Source organism: Prorops nasuta, unplaced genomic scaffold, assembly GCF_024137725.1.
Source record: "Prorops nasuta isolate Cenicafe-Biocafe unplaced genomic scaffold, Cenicafe_Pnas_1.2 PNAS00167, whole genome shotgun sequence".
Classification (NCBI taxonomy): Eukaryota; Metazoa; Arthropoda; class Insecta; order Hymenoptera; family Bethylidae; genus Prorops; species Prorops nasuta.
The window spans coordinates 11,941-32,068 of NW_027116963.1; the positions used below are offsets into that span (position 1 = coordinate 11,941).

The 20,128-nt window shown below is 31.8% G+C and overlaps 2 protein-coding genes across 8 annotated transcripts; both read right to left on the reverse strand.

Annotated features, from left to right (window-relative positions):
- Nucleotides 1-69: 69 nt before the first annotated feature.
- LOC136785129 (calcium channel flower-like) lies at nt 70-3,656 on the reverse strand. 3 transcript variants are annotated; one of them, XM_066746156.1, is made up of 6 exons: nt 3,442-3,653; nt 3,234-3,354; nt 2,826-3,033; nt 2,650-2,757; nt 2,080-2,242; nt 1,627-1,764 (listed from the first exon to the last, which is right to left on the reverse strand). In XM_066746156.1, exons 1-5 carry the CDS (start codon nt 3,442-3,444, stop codon nt 2,116-2,118), a joined length of 567 nt encoding a protein of 188 aa, XP_066602253.1. In that variant the 5' UTR covers nt 3,445-3,653; the 3' UTR covers nt 1,627-1,764; nt 2,080-2,115. The 3 variants fall into 3 exon arrangements, 2 of the variants coding, with proteins under 2 accessions (XP_066602255.1, XP_066602253.1); XR_010824554.1 differs by having other exon boundaries at nt 1,632-1,764; nt 2,035-2,242; nt 3,442-3,654; XM_066746158.1 differs by lacking the exon at nt 2,080-2,242 and having other exon boundaries at nt 70-1,764; nt 3,442-3,656.
- Nucleotides 3,657-6,119: 2,463 nt separating this feature from the next.
- On the reverse strand, nt 6,120-19,905 carry LOC136785131 (uncharacterized). 5 transcript variants are annotated; one of them, XM_066746162.1, is made up of 10 exons: nt 19,854-19,905; nt 19,567-19,738; nt 18,408-18,473; nt 17,451-17,635; nt 15,253-17,141; nt 10,380-10,606; nt 10,165-10,297; nt 9,771-10,073; nt 9,493-9,652; nt 6,120-9,399 (listed from the first exon to the last, which is right to left on the reverse strand). In XM_066746162.1, exons 3-10 carry the CDS (start codon nt 18,408-18,410, stop codon nt 8,553-8,555), a joined length of 3,747 nt encoding a protein of 1,248 aa, XP_066602259.1. In that variant the 5' UTR covers nt 18,411-18,473; nt 19,567-19,738; nt 19,854-19,905; the 3' UTR covers nt 6,120-8,552. The 5 variants fall into 5 exon arrangements, with proteins under 5 accessions (XP_066602259.1, XP_066602260.1, XP_066602262.1 ...); XM_066746163.1 differs by having other exon boundaries at nt 18,735-19,738; XM_066746165.1 differs by having other exon boundaries at nt 18,720-19,738.
- Nucleotides 19,906-20,128: the final 223 nt, after the last annotated feature.

A 20,128-nucleotide genomic window follows, 5' to 3' on the forward strand; every position in this document is an offset into this window, starting at 1 on the left:
CAAAAATAAAATATTTTCGGTAAATGGATTAGTTTTAGAAATAAAATTGTTTCAATTGATGGGCAATACTAATCTATTTATTGCTTTGTAAAGAAACATTTTCAATATAATTTTCATTATACGTTTTCCATTGTTAAATAATAGTTTTTTTGATATGGATAGTGTTTTATCTTCTAAGAAGATACCAGTTTTTAATAATATTAATACAGTACTGTCCAAATACATTTATGTGGCAATATTACCAGATAATTTTTTCTTAAACAAGTCTTATCTTTATTTCGTAACTTGGAATGAAACTGTGTTTTGAGTTTTTAATTATAATAACTTACTATTAAAGTAATGACAAGGATTTCCAATCACACACAAGTTTTCACTTCATTTAATGGACTAGAAACTATAATCTAAAAGTTATTCATAAAATACACTAATTTGTCATCATTTTAAAATTAATTTTTTCGAGTACACGTCGCTGTTATAAGACTATTTACATTTTAAGTTTATCACTTTACACATTTCAATTATTTTTCATAAGTTCTAAATATGTATGTATATATTTTTATGGTAAAGTAAGAATAGTATTACACAATGAACACTAAACAAACAATAGAATCATCTGTGGCAATCTGTATTGTAACTAATGATTGTATTGGATGGTCATAAATTAAGTTTTGATAATGATTTCGTACATAAATGCATAATACCAAAATCATTTAGCGAGATTAAAATCTAATTACATAAGATTTAACATCTTATAGTCTTACACTCTTAATAAATAAATAACTAAGAGACAGGAATGTAAAAGCCAGAATCAATTTTAACAATATTGGTACGGGAATAATTGCTTACATAGCTTGAAAAGCATATATTAAATAACTAATAATTATGACAAAAATCGCAACAATGAAGAAGCGAAATGAGCAATAACTATTGGCACATTCTGCCTAGGAGAAACCACTAAACATTTGGATGTTTGTATTTTTAAATTATACAGAACATTATACACATACAGTAAAAACAAATATGAACAAGATAGTTCATGTACCAAATAAATTAAATATTTTATATTGCCTCTCTGCCTTATTAAAATTATTGGTAGCTAACAATATATTTTAACAATGTTAATAAATAATTTTGACACAATACCATTTCATAGTCTATAAGCAAGCAAGCTTTTTCAGTCTACCATAGCAAAGGAATAACATTTGAATAAGATAACATGGAAGAGTAAGTAGGCAGGCTCTGAGGGGGCAGAGAGATGATATGATATATACAATTTGTGTGTATGAACATGTGTAAAATTAATTAAAAAAGGAGCAAATAAAATTTTATCTAAAAACTTCAAAAATACTTGTTGCCTAAAAACATTAAAGTTCAATGATTTTGGAAGTGGCTGCTTTGAGATTTAACAGTACATTTTGATACATATTGAATAAATAGATAACCAATAACTACTTCCAAAATACAACATATTGATAGCAGCTTTAAATACTCTAGTAATTGATAAGTCACTAAAAATTTCGTTATACTGTTCAAAGGCTGTCAATAGGTTATTCAAATTGGTTGACTTCAAACCAGGTCATCACTCAATTATATTAGGAAAAACTCATTAATATTATTTTTCTTAAATACTCGTTAAGTCAAACAATGCTGCCTGGTACAATACTAAATGCTGTTGGCTGCTCATTCTCCACAAGATTTGCCTTCAGATTTGAAGAAGGAAGTGGCTGGTCAACTGTTGATGTTATCATTTCATCCAGTGATGCCCTGTAAATTCATATTTTTTTAAATTAACTGAATTAAAAAACAGATTTCAAATATAATAAAAAATATAATTTACTAAAAAATTATAACCTTAATAAATTCTGTCATTTTCTTAGAATTTAAAAGTTGCTGAAAATAAAGATGTTAAGAATAAAGCTTTGTATTAAATAAAATTGTACTGAGCTGTAGAAAAGAACAAAAACAAAATAAGAAGCTAGAATTTTCATAAACAAAAGCACTTTGTACCAAATATACTCAAAGATGCATACATACATATAAGCAAAAAAGCATTGATGTAAATATTATATTTGTTATTGCCTGGTTAGTGATGTCTTGCAATGAATATCTGATGATTTATGTAGGTTTCCAAACATCAGGATCTTCCATTAAGGTAACATGATGATCTGAGGTAGGAGGTACGGTCCCCTGTGGGGAACCTATACCCGATGGCTCCATCCCTGTCTGATCAGGTCTTTCTCCTCTATTATATTTTTATCCATGCATTAGTGAAATGACTTTTATACACTTTTTTTAAGACATAAATTGCAAATTGATTTATTATTTTCAGATTAAATATAAAAAATAATCCAAATTTATAATTTATAAACACAGGAACATATAAGATGTAAACAATAATATTATAATTAAAACCTTATAGACTTTCCAAATACCCCGTAATTTAAAGCAATTATCATAAAACATAAAAAACAGGTAGTAGTGAGTCTTTATCACTTCAAAGCAATCTTAGCTCATGATTAAATACTACTTAAGCTATTTTACTCTTTTTTTTATTTGTTATATTCAAATAATTATTTGTATCATGGATTTGCAAAAACCATATTTGAGGATTAAAAGAAAATTTAAGTAAAAGTAAATTATACTACTTACTTTTTTCCTACAGCCATCATGCCATATACCACACCTGTTAAAAATATTAGGCCACTGCCAAAGTAACTACTCATTCCTGGACATAGAAAGATTGCTGGAATAGCTATTCTGTAAATATGAATATAAAATAAATATAATTAATTGGATTTTACATATTAGATAATCAGAAAACTTACGCGCAATAAGCAGCTGCCCTATTCCAATTAGGTCTTCTTTCCACCCAGTCACTTAAGTTTTGTACAAAGTCAACAAACATACAGCAGCATGGAGCTTCTACCATCACTACTAAAAAGCCTGCTACCATTTGCCACATGCCACCAATTAAACAATCTATTTGCGCAAAAAAGATCCATACACAATTCCATACTCCAAGGAATATTGCGACTAGAATAAAAACATAATTTGATATATCATTTGTCATGTACAAAAAAAAGTCAATGAGGAATATCTTAAACAATTATTTAAATTGATAGTATCAATAGTTTCACCGATAATGATAATGGAATAGGTATTTGGAAAAACGAAACATATTTATATCTATGCATATGTACATACATAAGTTTTGCTTTTATTGTTCAACTTACTTCCACCCCCTACAGTACCAAGCGCTCGACCACCGTACTTCATCCACCAAGGCACATCATCTTTGGCTATCGGATCTTGCCCAGGCCTCGCCATGAGCGATGCAATTTTCTCACCAAACGACTGAAAAGAAAATTTCCATCAGTATTTGTCTCAATTAAAAAACTTATTAACTGATAATCTGAAAACTTTTAGCTACAAAATCAATACCATTTTCACACTTTTCACGCTTCCTGCTGTCTGTCAGCTGACAGCCACTGACAGATCCGACAGATCGTCAAAATCTGTTCTCTATAATGTACGGAGTATGGATGGATGGATGGACTACGGACAGTAAACTTGAGTAAAGTAACGCAAACGCCAGTACGGTTGTAAGTTGTAAGAAAATCGACCCTCGCTGTCGCTCGTACTTAGAACTTCGAATTATAACCGTAGTGATGAATGATGGCGCCACTTAATTTGAAAACTTCTAGTCTTCTTCACTATTAATATAATAATTTTTAGTTATTATACTATATAGTTCAGAATAAACAATAATTATACCGTATCCATTAATTATCAACTATTATAACACAAAATGGGAAAAATAGATAGTTATTGAACGCCATAGGGAATTAATTAACTGCAATTGAAACCTTCAATAAGGCAAAAAATAATATTTCTTTCTTTATATTAGTTTGAAACAAATGTTTTATTAATTTTGTTATGCATTTTACTTAATAGAGTATTAGTTAATTTACTTACAAAATGTAATAAAAGAATAATTGTGTTTGTTATAAATTCCAAACGTTCCAATCTGAATAAAAATCGGATCTGCGCATGCGCTTAAATATAAGCCAATAACAATTTAGCCGCCGCTTTTTGTCAACAGCTTTGTCAAATTATGTATATTAGTGTATTAAAATTTTTGAAGGGGTACATATGAATAAGATGAAGTATACCTGAAGAGAACAATGAGAGCAGATATTTTCGGCATTGTGGCAGAATGGTGAGGGGAAGGAGAAGGCTATATGCCATGACATGTGTTCATAGATATAATATATATAGTTATAGATAGCACATAATGGCTCATATATATATATATATATATATATATACCATTATGCCATTATGTGACATGTCTATAAACACATGTAATGGCCACTCATGGCGGCTAGCCTTTCTTTCCCTCACCCTTCTCTCACAACTCTCCGCTCCAAACAAAAATAGGGCCTTATACTCTCTCCAGAGGTACTTCGAAATTCGGATACTTCGTAGAACTTCGTATCACCAAATTCTCTTACCGTCTTTTACTAATTTACTTTATAGGCATCTTGCGCGAAATACAATGATAGTGAATTATTGAGAGTGTATTTGCTTTTTGTAATTTGTAAATTGTAAGTATACGAAATGCCTAGTGAAAAACTTGTTAACGCCTAATAGCGCTGCCTATCGTTAAAGTTTTGCAGTTTTTCACTGGTCATTCCGTATATTCATATAAGTTAAAGCAACACATTCTCTCTTCTCTATCGGTGTATTCACACACGCTATTATCGTTGCAATTGTTATATGAATCGTTACAACTCAATTTTGACTTTTTTATAGCTCGTTAATAAATATATGCTATATATATTATCGTTGCAAACACTATTTTCTTACATATTTGGGAAACTAATAGTACATTCTATGTATCAATTTTGATGAATATAAAAGAATAGAACATGCAAATTATATATTTACGTAACAGGAATTATAATAAATTTGAAACTATTATAATTGATTATTATAAAAGTATTAATACTAATTTTATTAGTTAAAACAGTCATTAGTATTAATAATATCATAAAGAATAACAAATTATTGTAAAAAATCATACCAATAGCTCGAATGTAATCTGGATATTTTCTGTTAATTATTAACAATTGTACAGCTTCTAACTGCAGTATAATTATAACAACTAAATAATAGAACTGAAGGGACTAAAACAAAAGACAATAAACAATTGCTGATGCTCCGTCTCTATAGCTTCCAATGCGTTTTTTTATATAACTTTGTCTATATACAGTTGGCCTAATTGTTTTTATTCAGCAATCTATTTTTAAATCAATATCGTAAGAAGAATAAATTAAACTATTTTATTTTGTAACATTTGTATAGCAACATATTTCTCCATTTATAAGCACGTATAGATCGAGGATTCTTTTCTAATTAACATGTATCATGTTTCTTCCACATTGCTAACTAATTTTTTGGTATTCTGTCAGAAGCATGTTATTAGAGCAAATGATTTAACTCCAATAGTTTTTTTTGAGTCGCGTAGCATTTCTAAAGTTATTACATTTGATTATAGGTGAATATATAACATATAGAAAAATTGATAGTAAGGAAATATTTGACGTAATGAAAAGATTGCGGAAAAATCATTAAATATTTCATAATACATTCATTCACTTCTTATTGTATTTAAAACGATTCTACAGTATAACTGACCGCGTTTAGGAATAATAAAATTAAATTTTTTGCTTTCGATCATTAATAAAAGATAAAACAAAGTTTTATTAAACTTAAAAAAATTTCGACTACTAACTGCAAATCAGTCTTTCACATTAAAGTTCCTTGTTGGTAAACACGTACGCTTCAACTTTAATTAATGTCTGCCTAAAATGAATTCTATTCTGAAAACGATATGCTGTGTTTATTATATCATTATAAATCAATTAATGTTTACTTATAACCACATTTCCATCAAATGTGTTTCTATTGTTTCAGTCTTTGAAATAGTCGAAGAATTCAATGTTATTTACAATGAAAAATTAGTAGGCAATTGCAGTCAAATCTAGATAGTTTTTTATAATGATGAAAAACATTATAGATTTACATGATCAGAGGGATAAAATACTATCATAATGTCATATTTTATTCAATAAATTTATTCAACATTTTTTGTACAATAATTAAATTTTAAAATGAAATGTAGATAATGGATTATTGCCTAATAACGGAAGTAAAAAATAATCCATTAATGTATTATGCACATCAGGTAAAAGAAAACCTGTAGCTTTTATGCATAAATACGGTAATGATATTAGTTTGATCTCATTTGATCATATTACTTATACTATATTTTTTATGACAAATAAAATTGAAGGTGGATAAAATTCCCTTGTATTTATTAATTCGAAATATGCCGTTTTCAACAGATTATCATGTATTTTATCGAAACTACAAAAGATATATTTAATACAACAGAAACACGCGTGTCTTAGCATTTACAATAAGTTGATAGTTCTAACAATTTTAGCTTTTGAAAATATTGTAGGAATAAAAGGAAATGTTATATCAATAAATGGAATTAATCTTTTAAAGTTTCCAAAATTTTCACCCCTTAATTACCATATGAGAAATCCAGTTAGTTATTATTAATGTACAATATGAAATGGAATTGAAATATTTTAAGCAAATTCTCTTCTAGAATAAAGGGCATTCATGATCAAACTAGAATACGCTTTTGTAAACCATTCGAATAATTAATCTAAATTGCCTGTGTATGTAGGTTTAGATTACTTCTTTTTCTATTTTCAAAGTTTCGTGTTACTAAATTCTTAGGCGATGCAATTAAATGAAAAAATTCAATATATACACGACAAGAAGGGAATGAAAGTAACGCAAAGAAAAACAATGATTTAAAAATATTCCTAACTCATGTATTTCTTCAAGCAATTTTTTTACAATAAACATTGTTATTTACAAGCACAATGCGATCAAACATGTACAAAAAAGTACCTGTTACCTATTATAATCGTACAAAATTTTTGATACAATACTATTGTATTGGCGATCTGAGCTACATTGTTAACGCATTTTAACATAATCGCATGTCACTTGAGATTTTTTATCTGGTATTTTTAACCTGCAAGTCAAATCATGCTCTCTGAGTCCTTGAAGAACTTAAATTTCATTACATTCTATTGCTGCGTACAGCCTAGATCTAAAGCAGTCTCTCTCTTGAAATATGAACTAGTAATTTTATACATGATAATACAATAATATTTACAATTATGTACATGTAAAAGTTCACAGTGCAGAAAACTCAATTTCTAAAGAAAATAGGCTGTTTAAGCTTCAGTTAAAAATGTGATTTTTCTTCACTAAAGTTTTGATTAGGTAAAGTATTTATTCTTTCTTGTTAGCAATATTTTCATATATATGCGTAAATTGTAACATAAATAAGACTTCCCAGATGTAAATAAAGTATCAATTTCACAGCTTTAAAAATTTAGGTTTTTAAAGCTAGTAGAACTATAGAATGATTGTTATTTACATTATTGCATCCTTACTCTGACAAAAGGAAAGCAATTATCATTACCCATAGTTACTATGCTTTATCGTCAATACTAAAAGTATTTAATGTCACACAATGAAGTGACATTAAACAACATTGTGAAAAAAACATAGCAACAGTTAGGATGTTGAAAGTTGAAAAGGAAGACGAAACAAATTACTTGTATATAAAATACTCAACAAGAATAATAGTGGCTTGACAAATACTTCGGTCATGTTTCTTTATAAAATTTAGGAAACTAAGCAAAAATATATTAAGGTGATGATTAAGAATCATTCGCCGTCCAGCAGCTTCAGAACCTATATTATCTTCTCACTGCCCTGTCGATCTTGGCGAAATCTCTCTTCTCGACTTAAAAGGTTTACTGTACAAAACGTATACATTAGTTCCTTCAGAATTCGGGAAACAAATCAGAAGCATTATCCTTCGAAAACTCATAACTAACAAGATCAATGGACAATGAAGGATTCATCGTGTACTTTGATATTAAATGACACGTCTTCCTAAGAAATAATCAATTATCAAAATCGTAACAAAATTGCACATTAAGATTAGATCACAAAATAAGAAATAATATCATTTAAATTTCATGATCGGTGGATTTAACGTCGCAAGAATCATATATATCGAGCTTTGTTAACTGTTTATACTGAAGTATATAACAATGGGGAGCTAGTACAGAATGAATATATTGACAAATTTTGCCAATGAAGTTTCATTTTTTTCTCTACAGACGAACTCCGATATTTTTGTTATCCTGTACTAAAGCTTTTAGGACTTTCCGGTAAAGCCCGTGTCTTCTGATCATATATTATAACATGATAAGCGGTTTTTCAGCCGGCTTAACATCGGTGGTCCCGTTGCACCTAGAAATCTTAAGTCATTCATTTCTTGGCCAAGAACTACTCGAAATGATTTCATTATAAATTCTATTGTCCTCACAGACTAAAATAGAATTATTTTTCAATACTTTCATGCCATCAACCGTGTATTTGTTGACTTAGAACGGTGGGCAATTCACGCCCGGATGAAGATATTGACACTTTTCCCCAACGCGACAATACCCATTTTTGGAGAATTGCCTGCAGACTGGCGGCTGCTTTCCATTGCCTCTCCAACCGCCTCCGCCTCCTCTCCATCCTCCCCTTCCTGGAGGACCACCGCCACCCCTGAACCACCCAGGACCAGGCCCTCCTCTTCCACGATTGTGCATCGGACCTCCACCTCTGTGAGTTTGAAAATTTGGACCGGGTCCGGGACCAGGACCGGGACCAAACATAGGTCCAGGTGGCCCCTGAAAGTTGTTAGGATTCATATTATAGCCCATATCGTCTGGTCCCATCATACCAAAGTTATCCTGCTGTTGGTTATATAATGGTGGACCCATCATACCAGGCGGAACCATAGAATTGTTTTCTATTGCTTGAGGAAATCCTCCGGACAAATTGGGAATAGGATTCATTGTCACATCGGGTACCACGACTTTTCCATCCCCAGTTCTCCAACCACCACCACTTGCTGGTATTGGTCCCGTGAGATCGGTGCCTATCGGGGTCATATGAGTTTGCTGCATTATTTGCTGCGGTATTTGCGGCATCTGACCCATCGTCCCTTGCGGACCAAGTGGTGGCATCATTGCCTGTTGAGCATGTGGGAATGACTGGAAGTGGAAATTAGTCATCGGTGTTGGTTGGGGTGCCAATTGGGGTTTTGGCTCTGGCCAAGGGACACTAGTGAAGTCCTTTTCGCTTTCCTTGTTTCCTGTTAAATCGTCCAATGGTATTATCTTGGGGTCCGTCAATACATGATGCCTTTCTTCATCCGGCTCCGCAGCGGAGTCTGGAATCCTATTGGAAAAAAAAAGAAACGATTCTCCGTTAATTTCTTGTTTTCTCTATCTCCAAATATATATAAGTAATACTATGTAAAAAAACACATACATGCTGCGATTAAAATAGAGTGCCTGCAAAATGCCTTTTTCTCTAGCATATTGAATGTCTTTTTCTCTACTATCCTTTCCAGGGTCTACAAGAGGAGGCGGTAAGTCAATTGGTATCAATGGTTTCCACCTAGTCTTTTCCTCCATCAAATCTTCATTGCCTGAAAATGAAGAATCAAAAATATATTAAGCGAAGCACTATTATTATCTTTTTCTGTTAATTTTTTTAATTCATGATAAATTCCAGCATTGAGAAATATGAAATTTCAAACTACTTACATAATTTCCGAGCCATTTGGAATGCTTCTCTTTCATTTTGTTTCTCCATTTGCTTCATGTCTGTAAATGTTTTCGTCACATTGACCCTTTCCGTTTCGTCTAGCTCGAAATACCTAATCGATTCCAATTCGGGTTTCCACTTAAGCGTTTTCTTTGGTCCTTTACGTTTTTGGAGTATTAAAACACTTCTGAGACCACCCACATAACGTATTTCCGAGGTTCCTTCCCTCTTAGATTCATCAGAGGAGCCTTCGTCCGGAGAATTTATACCTTTTTCATCCAAATCATCATCCGGTGTAGGCGCTGCAAATACATGTTATTAATAAAATCGGTATACACTAACTTAATTCAACAAAAAAAAGATAAAATACAAAGACTTAGCATCTATACTCACTGCTAGTCCCTCTATCGTCATCAATATCCCTATCTCTCTCATTCTCATCATCCTTCTCTTTCTTCTCATCATCGTCGTTATCCCTGTCTTTTTGTTCTTTATCTTCCTCGGTCTCCAGTGTGTCCTGATAAAACTAAAATTAAAGGTAACAATTGACGTCAATAATTTTGAATAAAAATATACTTAGGTGTCTCGCAATAAGAAATAGATAATACCTTAAGAGTAGGTTTGAGAACAATTGGAGATTTCTCATCGGCACTAATAGGTGAAGATGGTGGCGGTGTTATGTCGCGATTTTCTGTACCGCTATTTTCTTGCTTTTTAACTTCGCTAGGACCGTCTTTCGTTATGGACGTTCTCCGTTTCCGCTTCCTGGGCTCTTTGCTTTTCGTCGAAGCCGTTAAAGCATCCATAAACATATCACTCTCTTGCAACACCATCGCTAAACAAAAAATTATAAATTACCATTAAGAATCTACATAAACTAAAGCGTCTTCTGTACTTATATCAATTTTTCAGAAAATCAGAATGGTTCCGTCATACAAGCAGGCATTATACTTTGCATTAAATGAATATCCAGTTTTTATTGACCAAATTACAATTAGAAGTTAAAATAATTAAACAATTATAATAGCAATTTAATTAAGTCAATAATTATAAACAAAGACGCTCCTGCAAAGAAAAAAATACAAATTAAAGATAAAAATGCGAATATATTGTATGAAATCTCGTACAAAGTCTTAATTGGAAAAGTACATTTGAAGGTACGTTGTACATTTTTTTTACAGTTCTTATATTAAATCATGAACTATACTTAAAATACTGAAATAATAATATCCGTTAATAGAAAATATCGCAAAACAATTCTGTAACTCTATATAAATTACTGATATTTATATTTTCTTAATAATAAAAATGTTACATTATATTCGTATAAGAATACTCCATTATATTATACTAAAAAGTATCTTTAAATTAAAATGTTATCATTATATAGTTATGTGGTTCTTATACTGTGCATGTGACTGTATATATGCCATGGCTTTAAAAATCCACTTGCTGCACTATTTTCAGAAACAGAATGACTCATGATAATTCTTTTATACTCAACAGTATTTAGAGTATAGGATTTCCTACAATAAATGCACACTCAAGCAAAATATTCCCAGGCCTATTAAGTCTTAGTTATTTAATTCACCGACGTATTATTTGTGGTGTACACAAAAAATATCTTTATTAAGAGGAATTGAAGATAACATTGTGGATTATTTAATTAATAAAGAAAAAACGTTCATAATATGTCACTTCGTTTATGAAAAAATATCTACTTTATACAAAATTGATAAAAAAGTAATAACTGTTCTAACATATATGTAAAGGATATCTGTTTGTCGATTTCTTAGTATTTTATTCGTCATCGATGTGCACATAAACGTCGATAAAGAGCAAAACTGTTTTTCTAACTAATTTTTATATTTGGCCAACACATGAAAGTACCGAGCCCTAAAAAGAATTATTTTAATAAACCTTTATTAACGAAGATCTTTTCATCGTATCATTTATAAACTTTCATATATATATATATATATATATTCATCATAAAATGAATGCAATACAGTTAACAAAGAAAAGCATAAATAAATAATTTTTATTAGAGAAAATAAATAATGATAATATCTTAGAATCCTTAAACTTTCATAAGTCCAATATATTTAATATAAATTAATTAAAGACTATAATATAGTTTACATATGTTACAAGATGTCCCTGAAAAGGACATGGACATAATTAGAACATAAACTACGTTAAAAAGATCTGCTTCAATTTGTTCAAATTAGGAATATTGAAGTTCATAAATCGTAAAGCTTTAACATCCGCAAAAATTTAGAACGTAAAATAAAAATTAATTAATGAAAAGGCAAATCTTCAACGTTTAACAATGCAATATTTAAACGCTTTTTAAAAAAAGATCAATTGTTCACGGTATAAACTTTAAATCTTTACATATTTAGTTTTTACTCAATTTTTTTCATAGGAATAATTAACCGCGTAGTTATAACATCAGTACTGCAGTAAATAATTAAATATTTTAGTATTGCTTTTGTTTTTGAACGTATCTCAACTGAAAGTAAATTTGTAAACAAGTTGTAATGTTTTTTAAGCAAGTGCTGTGTTCAAATGAGGAATGACCGAGTAAGAGATGATGTTTTGTGAAAGGTTAATACGTAACGGTTTACTAGGCAAGAGATAGGCCGTGACGCGGATGTATGTATAAACCATTGCAAAAACATCGACCCTTCCTTGAGGAGAGTAACGCGATTCATTACGCAATTTTACAAATTTATAGAAAATAATTAATGTAAAAAATGACTTATTTGCCTCTTTCAAATCAAGTTCGATATCCTCTTTTGTCAAATTTTAGTTGTTATTCAAAGCTTTACATTTTTATGCTCTATATAATTTCAACCAATAAATATTTCATACCTTCGATATCTCTTTTAAAAAAATTGTAGGAAAAGGATTATATTCGAACGGGTCTTGAAATTACTACCCTAAACATTTGTTGACTTTGTTTCATTACCAATACCTGCATTTTAAAAATAAGACCTGTATTTATCAGCACTATTTTTATTTAAATCTCTAAAGGGAATAAAAAGTTTGTAATTGCTGAAATGATAAGATTATGTGTTTGAGCAATAACCGTTGGCTTTTTTTTTAATATATAACTTGGTAACTTCAAGTCTTTGTGAAATGCTTATTTTGCTTGCTTCCTGCGATAAGAAAAGGAATTCACTATCTATTTAATAACAAAAGGAATAATAGAGGCTTGAAGAAAATTGCTGGTTATTGCCCTTTCTTATCCCAATCAAAAAATCCGCGACCGCTTCTTCACCATGTTCGACGTCATAGCCAGAATTACGAAGTGAAGAGGCCCGATGGTTCCTACGGGGACTTCTTGTACAAGGACGCCAACGCCATAATCTCTCCCTCTCATGTTTTGTCGAATATTCATTCTGAATCCGTAGTCCATTGCAATTCACCGAATGGGATCCTTTGAAGCCTTCCTTGTTGCACTTTTTATCTACCTTACAGCCATTCATACAAACATACGATACCCATTTTCTCTATCTTTCATCCTTATACTTTCTCTCGTCCTCTCATCGCATCCACTTCGTACTACTCTTCACATTTCACTCTCCAAGGGTACTCAGGATCTGTCATTCCCAAGCAAATTTCAATTCTCTCTAATCAATTAGGTAATTTGTGTCATGAATAGGCTGTGATAATAACCATGTACGAATCAATACTGAACTCTTGCTCTTCAGAGCATTCTAATTAAAAAATTTGTCCCTATTAATGATTACGTTTAAAATGGTGGGCTTTTAATTTAATTATAATCAGTATTAGAACATGGAAAAAACCCAATACCTTCGATAAAAAATCTCAATGGTAATAAATAAACTGAATAGCGTTCAAAAACTTCTCTAAGTTTAATTCGTTCATAGATTTTCCAAACCTTTTAATAATACACTTTTCCTTGAATAACACCATTTTAAACGTTCCACTGATTCTATAAAATTTTATTCAAATTTAATGCAAATTCTACCGAGAGGATGGAAATCTGGATGGGTCCGCAGTAAGAGCATTCGCTTTATCAAGCATTCAGAGTGAGCAAGATGTATAGCAGAAACCCAAGTTCAGTATTTCCAGATTTCTGATTAATTTATTGAAATGCTTAATAGGGTGTACATGTACAAGGGAAAAATATGGACAGATAAGTTTTTATAACCTTACCTAAGTAGATTAGGTACTATCCGTGATGAAAAAGTTTAGAGCATCAATCGAATGATAAACGGTATTCTATCACACACATTTCAAGAAACAGCAAAAACAAAATTAGACAAATTTTTTGACGTAATGTTCAATTTTCGCGTTTCTCGGTCAATCGATTCCATTGACGTCGAAGGAATCTCACGAACTTATTATTAGTCGTACGGCACTTTTAGTTATAATAGCTTTAGTAATATCAGCTTATAGTTTCAATAATAATATGTTTTAATGAATATTTTATCGAAGATTACCTGCTGAATCTTCTTACTATATGAAATAAATTGAAGTTGACTTGATCCTAATATTTCTTCTTTGTTCTTCTAACACAATGTTTTTATAGGTTGAAGTTCCATCTCCATGAAATCCAATAGGTTTTTCTTACATCTTGCGAAAAACTCTAATAATAATTTCTTTAAAAAAGTTTGGGGATTATGTTAAGGAATACAAAATATGATAAGCTCCTGAAAGAAATGTTATATTAATAGCATGTATAATTAAAAGTTTGTAATTGGAACCATAAATTTAGCACAAAACATAAGTATAAAATATAAATGCAAAGTACTGTGCCTGCCTGTATGTCTTCCGGAATGACCCACCTGAAAACTCAATATTTGCAAGGTTAGTAGTAAATTTTGTTTAATTGTAATGCCAATTTTCGTAGCAATATTATTTCTCGTTCAATTAGTCTTTGATGCTAGGGCTCTGACTAATATTATGTTTTCTTAAAATATATTAACTTTATAAATTCATGTATATATATATATATATATATATATATATATATATATGTAGTTGAAAAATAATGGAGATATATAAACGTATATATATATAAGCAATTTCCAGATAAATTATAAAAACATTTCTTTGTTGTTAAAAATAATTACAGATTAAAATAATCATCGAACGCGTAGATTTTGATCGTAAGGGCAATAAAACTGAAGTATTACTATTATAAATAATGATATTTCTAGATTTCAAGAGAAATAACAAATTTCTATTCTTTAACAGTAGATTAAAAATTAATATTGGCCAAAATGTAAATTCTAAAAGAGCTATCGAAACTCGGCATTACCCTAAGCAATTCTTATTATTACTTTACTAAAGATAAATTGCCGCATACCTTACAAGAGAAAAAAAATCGGAGTTAAAGGTAAATAGATTCGACATGAAAAGAGGAGCATTAAAGCGATGAAAGACTAATACTGAAAACAAGATAATAATAAGATACAGGGTAAAGAATTAAAGAAATATACTTACGTTTTGGCTTAGGTGGAATTAATTTGATGCCTCCTTTCTTCTCCTCAGTCGGCGTAATAGGCGAGTCCAAAGAGAGTCTAGCCCGTTTATCAGTGGGTTGTGCAGTATCTCTCAAAGGTGATGGTCTTTTCAGCGCTGGTAATTTCAAGGGGATTGATTTCTTCTCAGATGTTGCTGTTGGCTTCTTCGAATTTCTCGGCGGAGGAGGCTTTACCTCTTCTTCCAAACCCGTAGACCTGAACTTAGAATTAAATGTTTTAACAGTTTTTGGTCGCGAAGAGTCCTGATTATTTTTTCTATTCTCAATGGAGATGGAAATATTTTTCTTCTCGGGCAAGTTGTTAAGTTTCTTCGCATCCTTGTCCTTATTCTCCTTCAAATCCTGCGATTCCGTTGACGATTTCTTCTGATCGGTCTTCTCATCCTCAGACTTCTTTTTTGGGATTTTGCCGAGCTTTGAACTCAATGCTTGAGCTTGAACTTTCTCAAGAGTAGCCTTATCTTTTTCCGCTTGGTCCTTTTTCTGTTTCTCCTTCTCTTTCTCCCTTTCCTTATCTCTCTCGGATTTATTTTTGCCGCTGCTACCATGTTTCGAGGACGAGGAGTGCTTTTCTTTATCCTTGGAAGACTTGTCCTTGGAACTGGAGCTTTTCGAGCTCGTGGATGAACTGGAACGATGACTGCTAGATCGGTGACCGGAGCTACTGCTGCTACTACGATGCGAAGACGAGCTCGTGCCATGCTTAGAAGAACTTTTCGACGAAGATGAACTGTGATGGTGACTACTGCTCTTTTTATCTGAACTACTAATAGACTTCTTTTCATCCTTTTTACTAAAGTCCCGATTCTCTTTGTCACTAGACTTATTACTATCACTACTAACAATAGGCTTTACATCTTTATTATCTTTAGCTTTAACATTTATAACTTCAATATCATTGACATCATTAGAATTAAATATGATTGACTTCACTTCACTGGGCTCTTGGTCCAAGCATTCTTTCGTCGCATCATTCGTTAAGCTAACTTTATTATCACTAATCACTCTTTCACTAACAGTTTCTCGTGTGCTATCTCCTATCGCTAATTTTTCATCATTAATTGAAAGAGCGTCTTCGACCATGATATCGCCATTAATATCTACGCTTGTATTATTTGTATTAAGAACACTATTGATATTGGCAGGATCAGTCTCGACTTTTGCCAAGACCTGTTTGCCATCACGAATGGTAATGGTATATACAGGGACAGACTGCGAAGATGAAGATACAACAACGTAAGATTGCTTCTTCATAAGCTGCACCGATGACTGCTGCTGTTGCTGTAATTGAATCTGTTGAGGCTTGCCAATAAACTGCAATTGCACTGGTTGAAGTTGTACTTTCTCTGGTAAATGCTGCTGATCTTCGGAAATTTGTTGCACTTGGGAGGCAGGGACGCTTGATACTGCACTTTGTGTAAATTGCAAGTCCTGAACTTGGATAGTAGCATTTTCCAATGAGTCTGTGGATTGAAGACCACAACTTAATGAAAACTGTTGTGGCTGTTGAAGCGTCGATTGCACCAATAGACTTTGACCCATGTTTGCATTGTTTTGCAAGGGGACTGTCATAATTTGGGCTGGAACCGAATTAGGCGCAGCTTCTCCTTTAACTATCTTTAACCACTGCTCAACCAGACGACTTGCTAATACACGAACACCCTGGTGACTGCCCTCTTTTGACAAACCTTTTATCAATTTTGGACAATTGTTGCTTTTCAGTCTTTCAATGTCCACTGGACAAAGTAATAAAAGTTCTAAAAGCTCTTGGATTAGAGCCCAATTTTTTGCTAAAATACCATCAGTAAGCCACATATGAATGAGGTTCCATCCTCCAGCACCCATAAATCTACAATAAAGAAAAAGAGATAAGATAAACCAATATTAGACTTTCACGCTATTTAGTAATATTTTTTCAAAATAACAATGTTCCCTTATGTAATAATATTTGTGAAACTTATATCAGTGAGTATGGTCTATTAATTATAACCACCCTATGGTTCTAAGCCTCTGTTTTCTTAATTTTGCATGTTATAATATTTTTGACACAAGTAAAATAAAATTTGAATTGTGTGTTTCTACATGCATCACTATTAAAAGAAAAATAATAACTCAACATTTCTAAAGCAGAAAATTGAATATAATAATAATAACTTACTGACTAAGAAGCTCAGTGTTTGTAGTCTTAAGTATTTGAATATAAATGCATTTGGAGACCAGTTTCTTGGAAAACTTAGTCATAAGATTTGCCAATCTATGAACTTCTTCTTTACTTTTAATGCCACCAGTGGGACCCAGAAGAACACTGAGGCACTTGAGCAATGATAATGGATCTATCCGTGGCTATATTTATGAAAGGAATAAAAAATAAATATTATTGACATATATTTTATAAAAAATGCCTTTTCCTAGTTTATAAATTGGATGGAGACTAAATAAAATAATATATATGAAACAATTATAGCTTTTACTTAAAATGTAAGATTCATATCAGAAGCATGGTCTTGTAATACAAACCATCCATGGTTCAGAATCTCTTATTTATTCTTGCATGCAGTTTATGTATAAGAATACAATAGAAATATATTCTTGTGTACTTTTACATGCATTTTAATCTCTCCATACTTCATTATCGGATAAATAAAATAGAAAACAATTAAACTTCTTAGATTACAGTAGAATCAAAGAAAACATTCGAAATAATGTAGTTCTATTAAATGTTCAAATAATCAAAGTCATCTAATTTAGGGCAAAAAAAAGGAAACATTATATAAGCAGTATTCGCAAAACTATATATATAATGTTATATTGATTTGTGTGAGTACAATTAATTTAATATTATTTAATAAGTGCGAATGATGAGGGGCATCAAGATAACAAATCGACGAAAATAGGATATCGGGTCACAGCGCGGAAGGTTATTGATCTTGAAGACCCCTCGCCCTCCCCCTCCCCCTCCCTTCATTATTTCCATGAGCATACAATGCATCAGGGATACTGTGGCGCCATCTATCGCAATGAATTCTAACGAAAGAGATATTGCTCAAACGAAATGTCCATCAACCAGCCGAACAAATACTTCAAGTAGATGAGAAAAAAAAGAATCAAAACTCACCATCTTGTACAATCCTTGGTGACTTTAGCGTAATTTTGCCTTGTAGCGTATAATCATAGCAACAATCTGCAACGAAACACAAAAATCTGACTTTCCGTGCTAGGATTCACATAATGGTAATTGGGGTTTTATCGCAAGAAGCGTATTAGCGCCATTTTGTATAAGCTTCGTCACGAACGACCGAATACGCAAAGCGAAACACTCGACTGATCTTCAAAGTTCTCGTAAAATATTTTAGCGATTATGCTCAAATTGGCTCTAATAAAGCTCGGAAGTATTGGATTCACCAAAAAATTACGAATAGTTTATAACGTTTATGCTTCTCGCCTTCTTTCTTTTCCTCAAGTTATTACGTAGCTCCTGATCAGTCCATACGTGATCAGCTTACTACGTCACAGTTTACTCTAGCAGGCAAAAATGTTTTTCTGCCTACCGAATTAATTTGCTCTGTTTTAATAATGCTAATTGTCATTTCTTAATCAAAACTGACTGGGGCTACTAAATTCAAAAACGATACACGCTAGATATGGCAAAAATGCAAGTGTTAGGTACGAGAGTCCTTCAGCAAACGAGCCTCACTACAGAAGCGACTGCCGAGCCGCTTACTGCGCACAATTTCTGCGCACATCCCACCTTCGGAACTGTGTCACTGGCCAATCGGAGTGAAGGAGCGGCACGACATTTGACCAATAAACACCGTTATCTCTCGCCCTACCATACGTCACAATTTCCGCTTATTCTATTAATATACCGTGTAATTATGTAGCAAATGTAATCCAAAATACCAAATTTTCATTCCAATTTAAACGAAATTATCGTTAAGCACTGTCCAACACTGACTTGATCGAAAAATCAATTTAATCGTTACTTATATCAATACGGCATTCTCTTTTGGCTTTTACGAAAGTCCTGTTATTATCGAAATATCGATCGGATATAAATGTGGCAATAAATATTGTGCGAAATCATATCCGCTTCCCATTTAATGCCGTATTGTATGCGATTATTTTGTAATCTCTTCATAAAACGCCTTGATATGGTGTTTCGAGAGACAAGGAAGCCTTTTTGGAAACGCCCCAAGAAACTGATCGCGTCTATATATATTTTTGTACTTTCATATTATTTTTCTTTTCTTTTTGGTAATCGGTAAATCACTCACATTGAAATATTAAAAACTAAGTCCTTTTTATGGGAAATAAATATTCACAGCAGCGTATAAGAAATTGGACATTTTCTGTACGGAAAACGTGGCGTTATGGCAGCAAATGGGCTTCTCTTCGAACGCTATTAACGCCTGTCAGAAATCCGTGTAGATCTCGCCAATCTTCCATCTGCAAGCAGACATTTGTAACGATTTACTTCCATTTACCTCTTTGTCAACTTTTCTCGTATATCTTGCAGTTAAAACTCGAAGATTATTAAAACTTTTGATAGATAATAGCTCACCTAACCACGTAAGCAGCATCTGCTGCTCGTCGATCCGGAAATTCCTTTTTCCCCTTTCGTCTTCCTGTTTACCCTTGTGATGAGTCATAACACTTACCATTTTATTTCGAAAACTATATTTATCCTTCCTGGTAGTTTGTTATTGGATCAACTTACCACAAAAATTAAATTTTTTTATTAATATTATTAACCAATTTCATAAATTATAAATGCATTATACATTTAAGCAAATCAGCATTAGTGTAGTTTAGTATTTATTTTGATCCTTCGTAAGT

What these genes read in the sequence shown, in the direction of transcription:
- LOC136785129 (XM_066746158.1), bottom strand. An exon ending in TGGTACTGTAGGGGGTGGAA is followed by an intron (nt 3,034 to 3,233) that starts GTAAGTTGAACA and finishes TTTTTATTCTAG; the next exon opens with TCGCAATATTCCTTGGAGTA. An exon ending in AGGGCAGCTGCTTATTGCGC is followed by an intron (nt 2,758 to 2,825) that starts GTAAGTTTTCTG and finishes TCATATTTACAG; the next exon opens with AATAGCTATTCCAGCAATCT.
- LOC136785131 (XM_066746162.1), bottom strand. An exon ending in TGACGATAGAGGGACTAGCA is followed by an intron (nt 10,074 to 10,164) that starts GTGAGTATAGAT and finishes ATGTATTTGCAG; the next exon opens with CGCCTACACCGGATGATGAT. An exon ending in CCAAATGGCTCGGAAATTAT is followed by an intron (nt 9,653 to 9,770) that starts GTAAGTAGTTTG and finishes CTTCATTTTCAG; the next exon opens with GCAATGAAGATTTGATGGAG.